Source organism: Anopheles moucheti, chromosome 3 (assembly GCF_943734755.1).
Source record: "Anopheles moucheti chromosome 3, idAnoMoucSN_F20_07, whole genome shotgun sequence".
In the NCBI taxonomy this organism is placed as follows: domain Eukaryota; kingdom Metazoa; phylum Arthropoda; class Insecta; order Diptera; family Culicidae; genus Anopheles; species Anopheles moucheti.
Genome location: NC_069141.1, coordinates 26,762,698 through 26,776,256, shown reverse-complemented (window position 1 = coordinate 26,776,256; position 13,559 = coordinate 26,762,698). Strand labels below are relative to the sequence as shown.

The 13,559-nt window shown below is 43.1% G+C and overlaps 1 protein-coding gene across 3 annotated transcripts in view; it reads right to left on the bottom strand.

Annotated features, from left to right (window-relative positions):
- The window catches only part of LOC128301407 (mucin-5AC), a 92,009-nt gene that overhangs the window by 48,640 nt on the left and 29,810 nt on the right, over positions 1–13,559 (bottom strand). For all 3 annotated transcript variants that reach the window (XM_053037857.1, XM_053037859.1, XM_053037858.1), the window contains exons 2-3: positions 12,147–12,338; positions 8,993–9,187 (exon numbers count right to left, since the gene is read on the bottom strand). In XM_053037857.1, the coding sequence (XP_052893817.1) occupies positions 8,993–9,187; positions 12,147–12,338 (387 nt within the window). The remainder of the gene's footprint in view (positions 1–8,992; positions 9,188–12,146; positions 12,339–13,559) is intronic.

Sequence of the window (13,559 nt, the reverse complement as noted above, 5' to 3'; positions counted from 1 at the left end):
CTCCCGGTAATAATCCCGTCTTTTCCTCCAACTGTTCAGTGGGCGTAAAAAAGGCCAACGCCAGTACCGAGCGAGAAGGCTCGAAAAGCGCCCAAGTATTAAGCACTTGAGGTAAAGCGCGTGAGGCCGCCGGGTGGAAAGGTTTGCGATATTATTTTCCTACTAACCGAGAGTGAAAGAGGAATTTTCCTGCCACGATCCCCGAGAACCACCCTGTGCCGCGGGAAGCGGCGGGCAAATTCTCGTTTACCGTGCCAAACCGCCTGCCTGGCGGCAAAAGTGGATTAAAGTGCGAAACGGTAAGGGGCGGCAGTGAAACGGATAACGGAAGCGATTTGGTATTGTGTCTGTGCATATTTTCCAACCGAACCAACCGGTGGCTTCGGTAGGCTGCTTTCTTCAGATCCTACCCGGGTGGCGGGTCGCGGAAGAGAATGGAACGGTGGCCGGAAAAGCGGAAAAGTTCAACAACCGGTCCCGGGGTGGTTCGCTGTACTAGCGCGCACACACTGTTGCTGCCGCGTAACTGCGCTTGCTGCACTTTATCCTCGAGTGGTTGCACTCGGATTAAGGTTGCATTTTTAATCCATTCGAGATGGAACCACCCCAACGGTGGGGGAAGGTGAAGGGAAAGCAAAAAAAAAGAAGGAAGGGAGTCTTTTGGGTCGTGATATTTCTTTCGTGTTTTGTGTATCCCCTTCCAGCCCCCAACGAGCTGTCACGGGAACAGGGCGCCACCGAGTGACTGTTGATTTGCAACCGAGCTGCTAGTATGTAGGGTTGCGAACCCGTTTCTGGGGGTGTGTATTGAGAGGGTTGCTTGTTGCCCGAGTACAATGGAGTGAGTCGGAAATGAAAATTGGATCCGTGTTTTGTACCCGTGTTACACGGGGTGACATGTGTGCCGGCAGATGTTTTGTGGCGGTGAAACACGCTTCCGGGATAGAAGGAAGCTTTCACAGAGCTTTAACAACACCCTCCGAATTAATGGATGTTCTCACAACTACTTATAAATCAATTTATATTATTTTGTCAAGAATGTATGATCAAAATGCTAAATTATTAACAACTTTCTCGTAAAATATAATACAACATCTGGATGTATCTTTGGTAGAATAGGGCTACCTACAAAAAAATCCGTCTAGCGATAGGTCTACGATCGGGACAACGTCCTGACAACGCGAGTAGTTGGAACGTTAAATCAAATATTTAATGTATCTGCTGCACGATGATGGCAGAATGGTGGTGAAACTGTCAAGTCAGCCGACGGCTAAAGAACATACACACACACACAAACAGTGACATGCGGTGGTGAAACGACCACCGACGCGACATAGCACACGAGCAAGTGGCGGCAGCCAAAGCCTAAAGCACCAGACAGCCTATTTTCGCCGATTTCACCTCTTCGTGCCTTCATCTCCCCTGGTTTTACAATCGCTAGAACGGCACAAATTGCACTAGACCGGGTGGCCAGGGGTGAGGCTGAGTCAGGGGTTCGCATATGCCTTATGTATGAGCACGTTCAGGTGGCCCGATGGTACGACAGACGGATGTCCTCGTGACTTCGATATTAGCATTGGATTACGGGCGTTGTACGGTCTAGGTAACATCGAAGTCAAATCAGATCCGGTCGTTCGTCGGGTGAAGTCAAGGAAGCAGGACGGGAGAGATCGAATGTGGAACGGTTTTTTTATTAACGCGATATGTGACAGATTTTTCTTTACTCGTCTGAGCTGCTAGGATGCCTTCCGGGTATATTGGGTTCTATGGTCTGATAAGGTTATCTTCCTGTGGACAAGGCACACCGTACCGAACGCACCACGAAAAATCACGTAAAATTATTTGTAATATGAAACAATTTTCTTCAGCTAACTTTTATAATCTGACAATTCTGAGATTGAATCTAAATTCTAACAAAAACGATATTTTTAAAGTTAAAATCTGTGCATGATTTATCCTCTACTGTACATACATTACAGCTCCTGGGTGTATTAACCCCCAAAACCGTCGTAATGGATGTGAAATTTGTACAGTACCGCTTCAATATTGAACCGTTTGTGCATCGTTTCACATCGGTTGCCAGCTGCCACCGTTTCAAAGTAATTTCCGATCGTCAGAATTTGTTGAGTCTGAGCTGATCTGATCAATTGTACCATTTTCCACTTTGGCGTGCTCCTGGTGGAGTTGCCCTCCCCGTCATTCGTGCCATCCAGTCATGCTCACCCAATCATGCTCTCCATTATCCTACCGATCGATCCGGGCAACCCTATTGGAGCATCCTGGGAGGAAAATTATTAGCTAGCGGTGGCATTAAACTGCCATTAGTTTTGTCTGATGGAATCAGATTCGCGAAGGTGGTATCCCCGGCTCCCGGGTGGTTGGTGGTGGTGATTAATCTCCCCATGATTGCAAGATAAACCCCGAAGTTCAACGAATCCGTCTTTACTACCGTGAAACAACTCGTTACGATGCGGATGCCATATATCCTTGTTAGTGTTGAGCGCGCACTCGCTTTCGGAACCGGGTCCTTGATAGACAAGTGTTCCCGTCGCGTGTAGTTGTGTAGCGGTGTACACTACACGTATTTGGCTAGACCCATCCGGGTTTCCGGGTGGGCAATACTGGGTCGAATTGGTTACTTTGAATTATTTAAGCCCCAAAGGCACATGTGGCTTACGACCGAATCTTCAAACCGAATGCTGCACAAAGCCGATTGCCAGCAACCGGACTGGTCAGTTTGGACAAACGCGGAACCCTTGTAAAAGGGAAGGCCCACTTCCGGAGCATATACTAGTTCGGGGAGGCTAGTGAATAACGACGTCGTTGAACGATAGTGTGCGCGATTAAATATTAAAGCAAGGTAAAAAGACCACTGCAGGTGTTGCAGGGTATACCAGCAGTGCTGGGTTCTTCCCGGGGCACCAGGATGTCCTTCAAATTGTCGCTTTCCGCACTTTCTTCATGCTTAACCGAGAGCACGGATTCGAACGATCGATCGTTGCGGTTTGGATATTTGGGTTTGTTTTGGTCTAAAAATTCAATTTACGGCACGTTGCATCTCACCGACACACACCGGTCAATAAATACACCACATTTCGATGTGCAGTACACGGCACTGCGGTAAAATGGTGAAAGACCATGTTAATTGTTAGTACGAGAGGTTCCAGGTTGGGAGCTGTGGTGCGAGTAAATTCCGCAGCTGTATCTAATTATTTTTCGTTCATGTTCAAATCTAGAAACGATTGTGCCGGTTGTGTAAAGGAACGGTGTGTTATACTAAGTGTTATACAATTACCGGCTGTGGTGATTTGGTTTACTTAAATGGTAAAGTAGATATAAAACACAAAGCATAAATAAAGCTGGAATCGAAATTTAATTTTTATTAAACCGAATAATTCAGACAATAAATATCATCGGTTAGCTAACGTAGGTTAAGCTAGAATATTTTTAAATGTGTTATCAATTTGATGTGATTTGTTGCGGTTGTGGTTGAGAATTTGAATGATTCGAACTATTTGCAATCTAAAGGGATTAACATTTCAATCAGCTGTCCGGAGACATTTATTTGCCAACTCCCACAAAAACCACACTAAATCGAGCTGTCACTTGAACATGACATATGAAAAAAAGAGAAATGCTACTGAAGTAGATAGTAAAGAAGAAACTGCATACGAAATGGTTGACCAATATACGATCCCTTTGCACCTTGATTGTGTGATCTTAAAATAAATAATCAAACAGAATGCAATAGCTGAGGCCTCGGTCAGATCGGAACCATCGCCATACTACGTCGGATTCATTTTAATCGAATTTTGCGGTTATCAGAATTTCTCGGCCTGCAAACCTGCATGCATCATCTGCGTTTGGTAACGAAAAAGGTCACACAGGAAAGGAAATTTTTGCTGCCGTTGTGTTCGGAGGTAGCCCTCACGGATTCACTATGAGGAACACTCTCCCGTTTACCAAGCACAGGGACGAAATATTTCATCAGAATAGCGCTGGACCGTTGATAGCCATCATCACCACTACCGACGGTCAGGCTTGAATATCTGTGCAGCAAGTGGCGCATCATTGTGCCGTTGTTGCGGTGTGCCAGTTTTTTCTGCTGGAAACACACACACACACACACACACACACACGGATGCTGTTGTGTGCCAAAAGCGAGGCTACCGCTGGTAGATGACCTAATAACTCAATTTTCAATTTAACCAACCGATGATGATGGAACGGTATCCTGCGGTCATCGTCATCCTGTCGAGCTTTCGTACCGTCGTTTCTTGCCCACCGGTCCATCGCCATTGCGTCTTCCGAGCCCTTGACAGGTTATGAGAACTGATGGTGCCTTTTTGGTTCCGGTGTTCTGGAGGAGTAGTGCCGGGAAGAATCGTTCGGTTTTAGCGTTGGTCGATTGGTCGTCAGTACTGTGCGAACCGACGTTGCCCGTTTTGGTTTTGGCACTGGTTTTTGGCATTGATTGAGCGATCCGGTATTGAGTGTATCGGACAAAAATTGGGTCGCAAAGAAAATGAACTGCAGTGGCCGATTGGACGGCACAATGCGTGGACTAGTCCCGGTTATGGGATGCTGTGTTTGAAGGGAAAATTAGGTAGCGAAATGAATTACCGTACTATTAAATTAGATGATGCGTTCCAGCGTCAAGCGAGACAAATTAAATATTTGTCTGGCTTGGAAAATATTGATTTGGTAAGTATTTCCGTTTCTAATAAGTGTACAAAAATTGGAATCCTTCCATGGTTTTAGAATTGTGTTAAATTATGTCTCCCGGCTAATAATATTATAGCTTCCCAAGAAAAAGTTTTACAGAATTAAAATATTAAACTTTTTGTTTGAACGCATCCACAACTAGCTGAATTATTTAATTCCAACATGTTTGAAGCAATTTGTCATGTGGTTGTCACCGCTGGCCGAAACTTCTTGTGTGGCCAAGGTTGAAATCGCTATCTGTAATAGAAATGGCAAACAAACGGCTAGGTGTACCGGTGTTGCGGAAAAGTTTTAATTAAAAACAACACCATTCCTCAAACTATCTCACGTTGTGTGGAGAAATTATGAATTGAAAAAAACAAAAAAACAACAACATGAACACCAAAACATCACACCACATCTGGTGCAAAGCTGGTGGTAAACTCGGACTGCAAAGAGACAAACGTCATCGCTGCAAACATGCGCGTGTGTATTGTGCATGGGTGGTTACCTGAATAGTGAAGCGACGAGTTGAATTAAACTTTCTTCTACTACTACTACTATTATGCTGGAGGTGTGTGTTTAAGCGTGCGTTAGTGGACAATAAGGTAAGGATAGCGCGATAGAAGCGAAGGATGTCGATTTAAGGTAGTTTGAAACAAAGTTACTGAAAATGTTGTTTGATTTTTTCTGTGTGTGTCCAGAGCGACTGCATTCTATTTGCTATGTCAGCCGATAGCACATAAGCTGTATTTTTTTTAATTTAATTTTATTTATTCCTTAGGTTAGGTGTTTGGTACGGTTGCTTTCGAACTTTCTCCATCACAACCACTGAACGATAATTGCATTCTGGTGTACCGCAGGCTGAAGCAAATGGTGATCAAATTTAAAACTTTCTCGTCAACAGTTCGACCATCGGAAGGTCGTTTTGTGTGTTTGTGATTTGTTGTTGCGTCTTTGTTTATCATATTAAAATAGCCACGCTCGTTTATTCCTTTTGGTGGTTCATATTCTTTACAAAGTTATAAATCATGATAATTTTGATCGCATAAATAAGCAATATTGTGTAAACAGATTGTAAAGGACGGATTTTTCATTTAATCAAGTTTATTAAAATTTAAAAATGTATGACTTTTAGTTGCTTTATTGTTTGAAATTAATCTCTGTTGTTTATTTCGATTACGAAGAGACAAACAAATATTATTTCTTCCCGCCTTTATAACGCTCTACTATGTCAAACTTTTACATTGGATGCGTATATTTGTATATCAAAATGCCGACATGTTGTCAAGTTGGCCGCCTGGTACGGCATGTTTGACGACGGTCAATATCAAATTTCGACCGCAACAAAAATAAAGACTAATGGAAGGAACGATTTGACACTTTCCCTCACGCCCATTTGTCCATTGTTTATTTAGTGTTTTGGGGGAAAGGAATGTCAATCATGTTACACCGGTGATGAAAAAAAAAATGATTCAATCGGAAGCTAATCGGTGTAACCTTTAGCCATACCAACCCGCAGGCAAACGATTTGTGTTCGTCTCAATTACATGAACCGTGACCTTTGCCGAGTTTTATTTCAGCACACCTTTCTAGAGATTGAGAAAGGTGCAAGTTAATAAATAAATGGAAGTTTTTTTGGAATGAAGCTTTTGTTAACTTAATTTTTTTTTTGGTTTGAAATTAATAATGAATTATTTCATTACCAAATGGAGACGCATGGTGGTTCACGATTTATCACAGAAAAATCCACTTTTATAAGTACTTTAATCAAGTAAGAAAGACACTTTTTGCAACATTCGCTTCGTTTATAATCATACAAGAACAAGTGAGAGAAGCAACAAAGGAAGAGAGCGACTTATTTGCATGAAACACATTTTACGTAGTGCACTGGGGAAGGTTTTCTCATCAAACCCTACCAAAGCACAGAACGAGCACGAAGGAGCGTCCGTATATGCCCACTATTTATGCCCATCCAGACATATGTACAAAAGCGAATGGGTTCCACTTAACCGTCAGTCGTGTTGTGTTGATGTTTGCGTTTTTCATTCACTATGCAAACGAATGTACATAGACCGGTAAATTGTCGGCACACATGGAAATTCGAAAGCCGGTGCAGAGTACATACCGGCAAATGAAACGGGAAATGGTAGGCATTTTTTGTTATTGTCTGCTGCTTGATATGTGTTTTGCATTAGACTTTAAACATCCAAATGAATGCGTTGCCATTCGTAAAATTTTAAATAAAAATTTGATAGTTATTCCTTCATATTATTTATTTTTGTGTGAGTAAAATGAATAATAAATAGTGTGTTTCCAATAAACTTGAACCATTACTTCGTCCGTTTCACATCATGCAGTCGTAGTGTAACACACTCACGATATTGCTGCCGGTGTTTGCGTTTGTTGTAACGGCGGAACATGATCTGTGTAACAGATTGTACAGCTATCTACCCAGTAAGAAATGAAGCTGTTCCCCAACAATTTCATCAACAACATTCGTGGCAACAGTATGTCGTTGTTTGCAAGAAGCACAGCAACAGCTTCGGGTTTACGTACGATAACTAAAACTACCTTAGTTTTTGTTTTTACCTTTTTCACTTCTTCCAAGACAAAACTTACTCTCCATTGCTGTGGAGCGAGTATGAGCACCCCGGAGGGCAGATTATGTTGACATTTTCACCCATTTCCTACTACTCGTGTCTCCCCAGTAACATCATGCCGCCCGGTTGTCATTGGGGACGGATCTTGCCGGGACGACATTGGTAGTCCGAAAGCGTTACGCTGGGGCGTCTGGTGTTTCATCTTTGCTGTATATGTTTACAATCCTACCGTGAGTCTCATGGAGACCCCGTTCCAGTGAATGGAGTTGTACTACAGATACCTTTCCTGCTTATTACGACCTTTGTGTACGAGCATGATTTTTCATCAACTCAACAGTTCCCATCTTCCCATGCTCCCATGGATCTCTCGGAGCGTGTGTGGGAGTTGGGAGTAACAGGGACCGTTGGAAGCGTCAAAGTCGTCGGCTTTACCAGACGTATTTGTTTGTGTTTGTTTTTAATTTTTTTTTGTTTTACTTTGTTGTTCCCTCTTGGGGCACCGACTCTCGCACACCGGGGACACTTTCCATCATCCCTAAGTGGACAGTGATAGAATGGTAGGGGCTTACATCGCTTGCGCTGGAGAGCGGGATGTAAATGAGCGTTTCTCTGATTAGCCCCGAGTACATAAACAGCAAACAAAACAGGAAAAACAACACATAATGCTCTTCGCTGCTTTTGTTGCTTCACCGATGGGCGCTGAAAGCATCAGAAACCGGTTCGGATATCCTTTTGTTTGCTCTACGTACGGACAGCATGATGAGGGGGTTTATGTAGCCGGCGATTTTCTGATGCTCGGCCAGTAATTTGGAGCACAAAATAATACATCTTCCCGATCATGGTGCAGCTGTTGCAGTCGTCGAGTCGGGTGAGGTTTTTGGCCACCATGGCCACGTTCTTCGTGTGCGCCATAATTTTAATAGGTGTCAAAGTGGAATACAAAAGACACGAAATGGCATTACGGTGATTTTGCGACGAGCGACAATGGCAATTCGAATGAATGTGCCCAATTAATTTTAATTAATCCCCAATTTCTTAACCGATTGCCGATTGTGCTCCCGTCCAATTAATTGGAAACGCATTGAGCTGAAACGGGCTTGATATTAATATAAATTAATGCTTCAATGTGCAGCGTGACTGATAATTTACTAATGCATTCGATTACTACTTCGAAGCAGAAGTTCGTCAAGCAAAGAGCAAACTTTAAAATCCTTTAATTAAATAAAGCACAAATCAGAAAAACAAAATATTTCAAAGTGTATGAATAATTAACACACTCACGCATTTGCGTTACTCTAGCAGCTTTTGTTTTGGAACTGCAGAAAGGGTCCCTAGAGTGGTTCCAAACACTTGAAGAGCATTTTTGTGTTGAGTACTTCCAAAGGACAAAGAACTCATCCATCCGTGCTAAAGGACCTTGTTCGCAAACTGGAAGGAGTAAAAAAGTACTATTTCCTTTATTTAAACGATTCTTTCCACGTTTTCTGTTTTTGGTGCAAAAGCTTTCCATCATTCGCTGCTTCGTGTGGAAAACATTGGAATGTTATATTCGTGTTTTTGTCCATCTTCTAAATATGATGCAGCTTTGTGCGCATTTTCTTTTCCCCTCCATTCTGTGTCCGTGTCGTTGTAATCTGTGACCAACCAAAAAAAAAAACCCACCATTCCGTCCCATTTTGGCTTACCTTGGTAGCAAATTGGAAATGATTCGCTCCGCTTCCTCGGGCGATGGAGGCGAGTACGATTCGTCCGTCGGTACCGGAAGCGAATGTTGCTGCTGCGGTTGCTGGTGATGGGATGGTTGGTGTAGCTGTAGCACTTGTGGATGCGTCGGTGCAGTGGCCTCGTCTGTCGGTTGAAAATCAGGTACAAATTTGGCCCTGCGAACGTGAACGGATCGGAGAGAGAAAAAAAGGGGATGGAATTGAGTGTTGGGTGGCGTGCAGTTAACCCGCTAGCTGATTTATCGAACCGTCTGTGGTTTGGGAAATTGACGCTGAGAGGCTTCCGGTACGGAGGAACAACTGGTGATTTGTATTCACCAAGCGAGAGCTTTTTGAGGTGAAGGAATTTGTCTTTTCCGGCTGGTGTAGAGGGGAACATGTAAAACAGTACATAAGACTGGGCAAATCGATCAAGTGGCACTATAAATCTGATCGCCAAAGTGCCTACAATTGCAGGCTCCTGTAGCGAATTGCGTCGCATTGCTATTAGAAGCATACGTTTGCTTTTCCAGGGTGCTTTCTAAAATACTTTCCAAAAATCCTTTCGCTTACCATAAAATATGAAAACCCGCATTTCACGATCACGTAAAACGGGATGGTGGATATTGAAGCGGTAAAGCACGTCACCACTTGCCCGGGCGGATAAAATGGAAATAGCCATAAACAATCCATTTCCACCATTTCTTCTAGACGGTACAGTGCTATTGCAACACCAAACGCACACGACGAATGTGTGTGAGCATGTGTTTGTAGGTGTGCAGGACGCTAAATATTTGAACCCTCCTGGGGGGGCGGGACGAGATGACAGTTTATGTGACAATTTATTAAGCCTCCGGTACGTTTATGGCTCACTTTATTTTTACTTCGTGTGTCGCTCGTTGCGTTGGTTGATCGTAAAACAAAAAAGTTCACCACCGCTCGCGTGCGGAGAAACAAACGGAAAAGCACAAAAGCTGTCGCAAATGCAAGTGACAATTCTTATACCTACTCCGGTCTCGCTATCCTTTGAGAGAAATTGAGAGCGTGAGCCTACATTATGTTGCTTTTTTTTTGGAATGCTTTGGTGCTGTTCTGTTTTATTTTCGGCAAGACACAGACACAAGTGACACATCTTTAACGAAATGCAAGAGTAAAGCCAGAAAAAGGAAGGCCTGTACACAATAGCAAGTCATGCGAGTCCCTTTAACTTCGGTTTGGAGCACGGTTGATGTTCGGCAAAGTATTTGGCCGAATGGAAACGTAGACCAGGCTGCAAAATACGCCCCAAGGATTCGGAAAATATCTTCCAAAAATTTTGTAAAGGAAGTTTCAGAAAAGCGTATAAAACATGGAAAATGGCGACGAGCAGCTTTTTACTCTCATACCTCATGGTTGAATGTACCAATTCTCCACCAAAGCCATTGTCCTTAAAACCAAGAAGCAGTGCTTGTTGTTTGAGAGGACATCTCAAGAAACGGGGTTATGGACACGGTTTACGACCCGTGGATGGGTGGCTGTTTTTGGGGCCGAGTTAAAGGCTTCTTCAGGTTGTCGAAGTTGTTCATTGTTCTCGGGCGCGTGGTGTGTTTCTTTCTCCGGTTATTTTTTCATTTTTACGATGCAACAAGCACAACAAGCAAGCTAAAATGCGCAACATCTTTTTTAGGGAGCAGTTATGCACATTTCTTCACCCATTGCCGGGTATCGGGGAGGTTGTGAATGTTTGAAACATCATAAAATTAAATAAAACAGTGTCATGCTACCAAAGGATGCAGGACGAAGGAAGGTGGTGTTAGATCGTTGAATTGACACTTAGAAAGGGGAAACAAACGAACGAGAAGCGGTCGTGTTTTGGTTTGTGACGAAATATTCAAAGCAATCATTTAAAGCTCAACTGCACCGTTTGCTTAATAAATAAGCAGAATGTAAATATTTTTTGACCAAACTTTACTGATTAAATCTTAATGCTCAATGAGCACGAAAATGAGAATTATTATGAGCTAGGTGGACAATATTTGGAGAAAAAAGCCGCAAAATTAATTGCTCATAAACATTCATTTTCGACACTTCATTAGCGAATTTTAAATTTATTCACAGCCGTAAAGGCAACGCCATTTAATTTAAATCACACCTCTATATCGGCGATACATCAACAGCATTTGCTGGATGACAAAAATTTCACACCACATAAAGCTTCCACCGTGCGTTCGACCGAAGAAATGGAAAAACTTTTCACACTTTACGTTCCTCCCCGTGCGTGCCCATTGCCCGAACCATTGCCGAGATTGCTAACGAACCGTGCGGCGTGGAGATACAGCTCGAGTTTAAGGTGAAACAAAAAAACAAAATGCAGGCGCTCATCGTGGCACGCAAAATCTCGTACCCGTGTGGTGTTTCAGCGTTAAAGCAGTGCCGGGTAGGTTCGTTAAACATTAGCCTCATTAGGGTGTGTCGGTAGCACAAGTGCACTTAAGGTGCGGAACGATACGCAAACGAGCCGGGGGAAAGAGTGAAGCCAGAAGTGCCAGTGTGCCCCGTTGGTGGGTTGCTTCTTGAAATCTTGCTTTCAGGCAAGATATCTTGCTGCTTGTGCATGTGAGCACATCCTTTAGAAGCCTAAATGCCATAGGCCATGGACCGGAGCGTGTATAGAACAAAATAAAAGAAATGTAAATGCTTTTCCGGAAGGTAAAATTACAACGCGACCCTGCAAAAGTTTTCCATACTTTTCTGCCAAATGGGAGAGGAAAAAAAAAAGCACAGAAGAAAGCTCCTTTTTTCTGCACACTTTACAGTCTGTACACTGTAGTCATGCGAGCATCCGGATGTGATGCTATAATTGCACTCCGGAAGTCCATGAACGTAGCCATGCCGGACGCAGTGAGCCATTGAAATGGCCAGAGATTGTGTGAGCGTGTCTGTGTGTGTGTGTGTCTGTGTAAACTATGTTCCTGCGTGGAACGTTCCTGTGTGGAAGGCTGCATGACGGGGGGGGAAGGCTCGAGTGAAAATCCAGACATTGACTTCAAAAGTGATATTATACACGCTTTCTTCCTTTGAAACGATGATGCTTTATGATATTACAAATCATGTGCAAATGTGTACGAGCCGCTCTCTGCCTGCAGCACCACCTTACCTTCTTCCGTTCATGCTCATGTAACCATCGTCCTCGGATTGGTGGCCCTGCGACGGGCTGTCCGGTTCCACCGCCGGGTGATGATGGTGATGATGATGGTTGTGGTGATGGTTTGTCCGGTCCGGTTCCTCTTCGAACTCCGACAGGACCTTATCGAGCAGTTCGAGCGATTTTTCCACATCATCGGTTGCGCTGGAAGGCAGGAAGTTTTATTAGTCTCATTATCGATATTGCTTGGTCGGGGTCGCAATCTGCTAATGACTTTGAGTGAATTAATAATGTTCATAAATTAAAAAAATATATTTGAGGCTGTAAATGCATTGATCGGGCTGATAAGTCGCGTGTATTACAAAAAAGCATCAAATAAGAGTAAGTAAAATGAAAACAATATTTTTTATAACAGCAACAGTCATAATGGAATTATAAATAATTTAATTCACGTACAACATAATACAAACATTACTAGCAAAAAACAAGTTGAATAAAGAAACAGAGATACAGAGATAAGAAAAGCTCGTAATCCTCGTTTAATTTGGCACTCGGAAGTGCTGCACCACCTTGTCGCACTTTGATTGATTGCTCGCTATGCATGGCGTGCGGCGAGATTGACCCGCTGGTAGAAAATAATGTTAATTACTTCCTACAGTGTGATCCCCGTTCTTTTATATCTCATCTCCCTTTCCGCCTCTTAATAGCCAGGCAGCACGAGCTGGTTAAAGAAGAAAAAAAACACACAGGGAAAAGTGCCAGGACACCAGTGGTTCGTGTTCCTATACCCACTTGATCTAGCACAACCAACGACATTGGAGGTTGCGTTGCAAGTGAGGGCTGGTAAAAAAGGATGTGAGTTTGTTTTTTTTCCAGTTCGCTATGATCGCATTCCCACTAATGATGGATCGTTATGCTTTTAACTGGAAAATACTCCTACGGGCGTGCCACTCGCTCAGGATGTTGTAATGTAATACAACTATCCTGCTGTGCTGGCCCGGAACCGGGAATGTTTGAAAGGCAACGTCCGAAGGCAGGTTGATTAATGAACCTGTTACAGGCGGAAGCTTCCGCAAGGATATTCCGAATGGGAGCGAGTGCGCGAATGAGACACGATGTGAAACTTTGCAGGTGATATAAGTAATGTTGAAGCAAAACTGCACTAGAAAATGTAGCTTTTGTTTTTGAAAGTAAATAAAAATGTTGTATAATAAGACGATAATGGAGTTTGAATATTTGATTGCGTAGAAAGTTTTCATGCCTATTTCCCGTGCAATGAAATATTCAACAATGCATTGTGCCAATTGCATTGTGCTGGTGTTGAAAAAAAAAAGATAACAAATTCAACAACCACCTTCCCGAAACATGGAATGCATTTTACGCTAATGCGAGTTGTTTAATGGTCCCTCAACCTCCGGTTTCGGT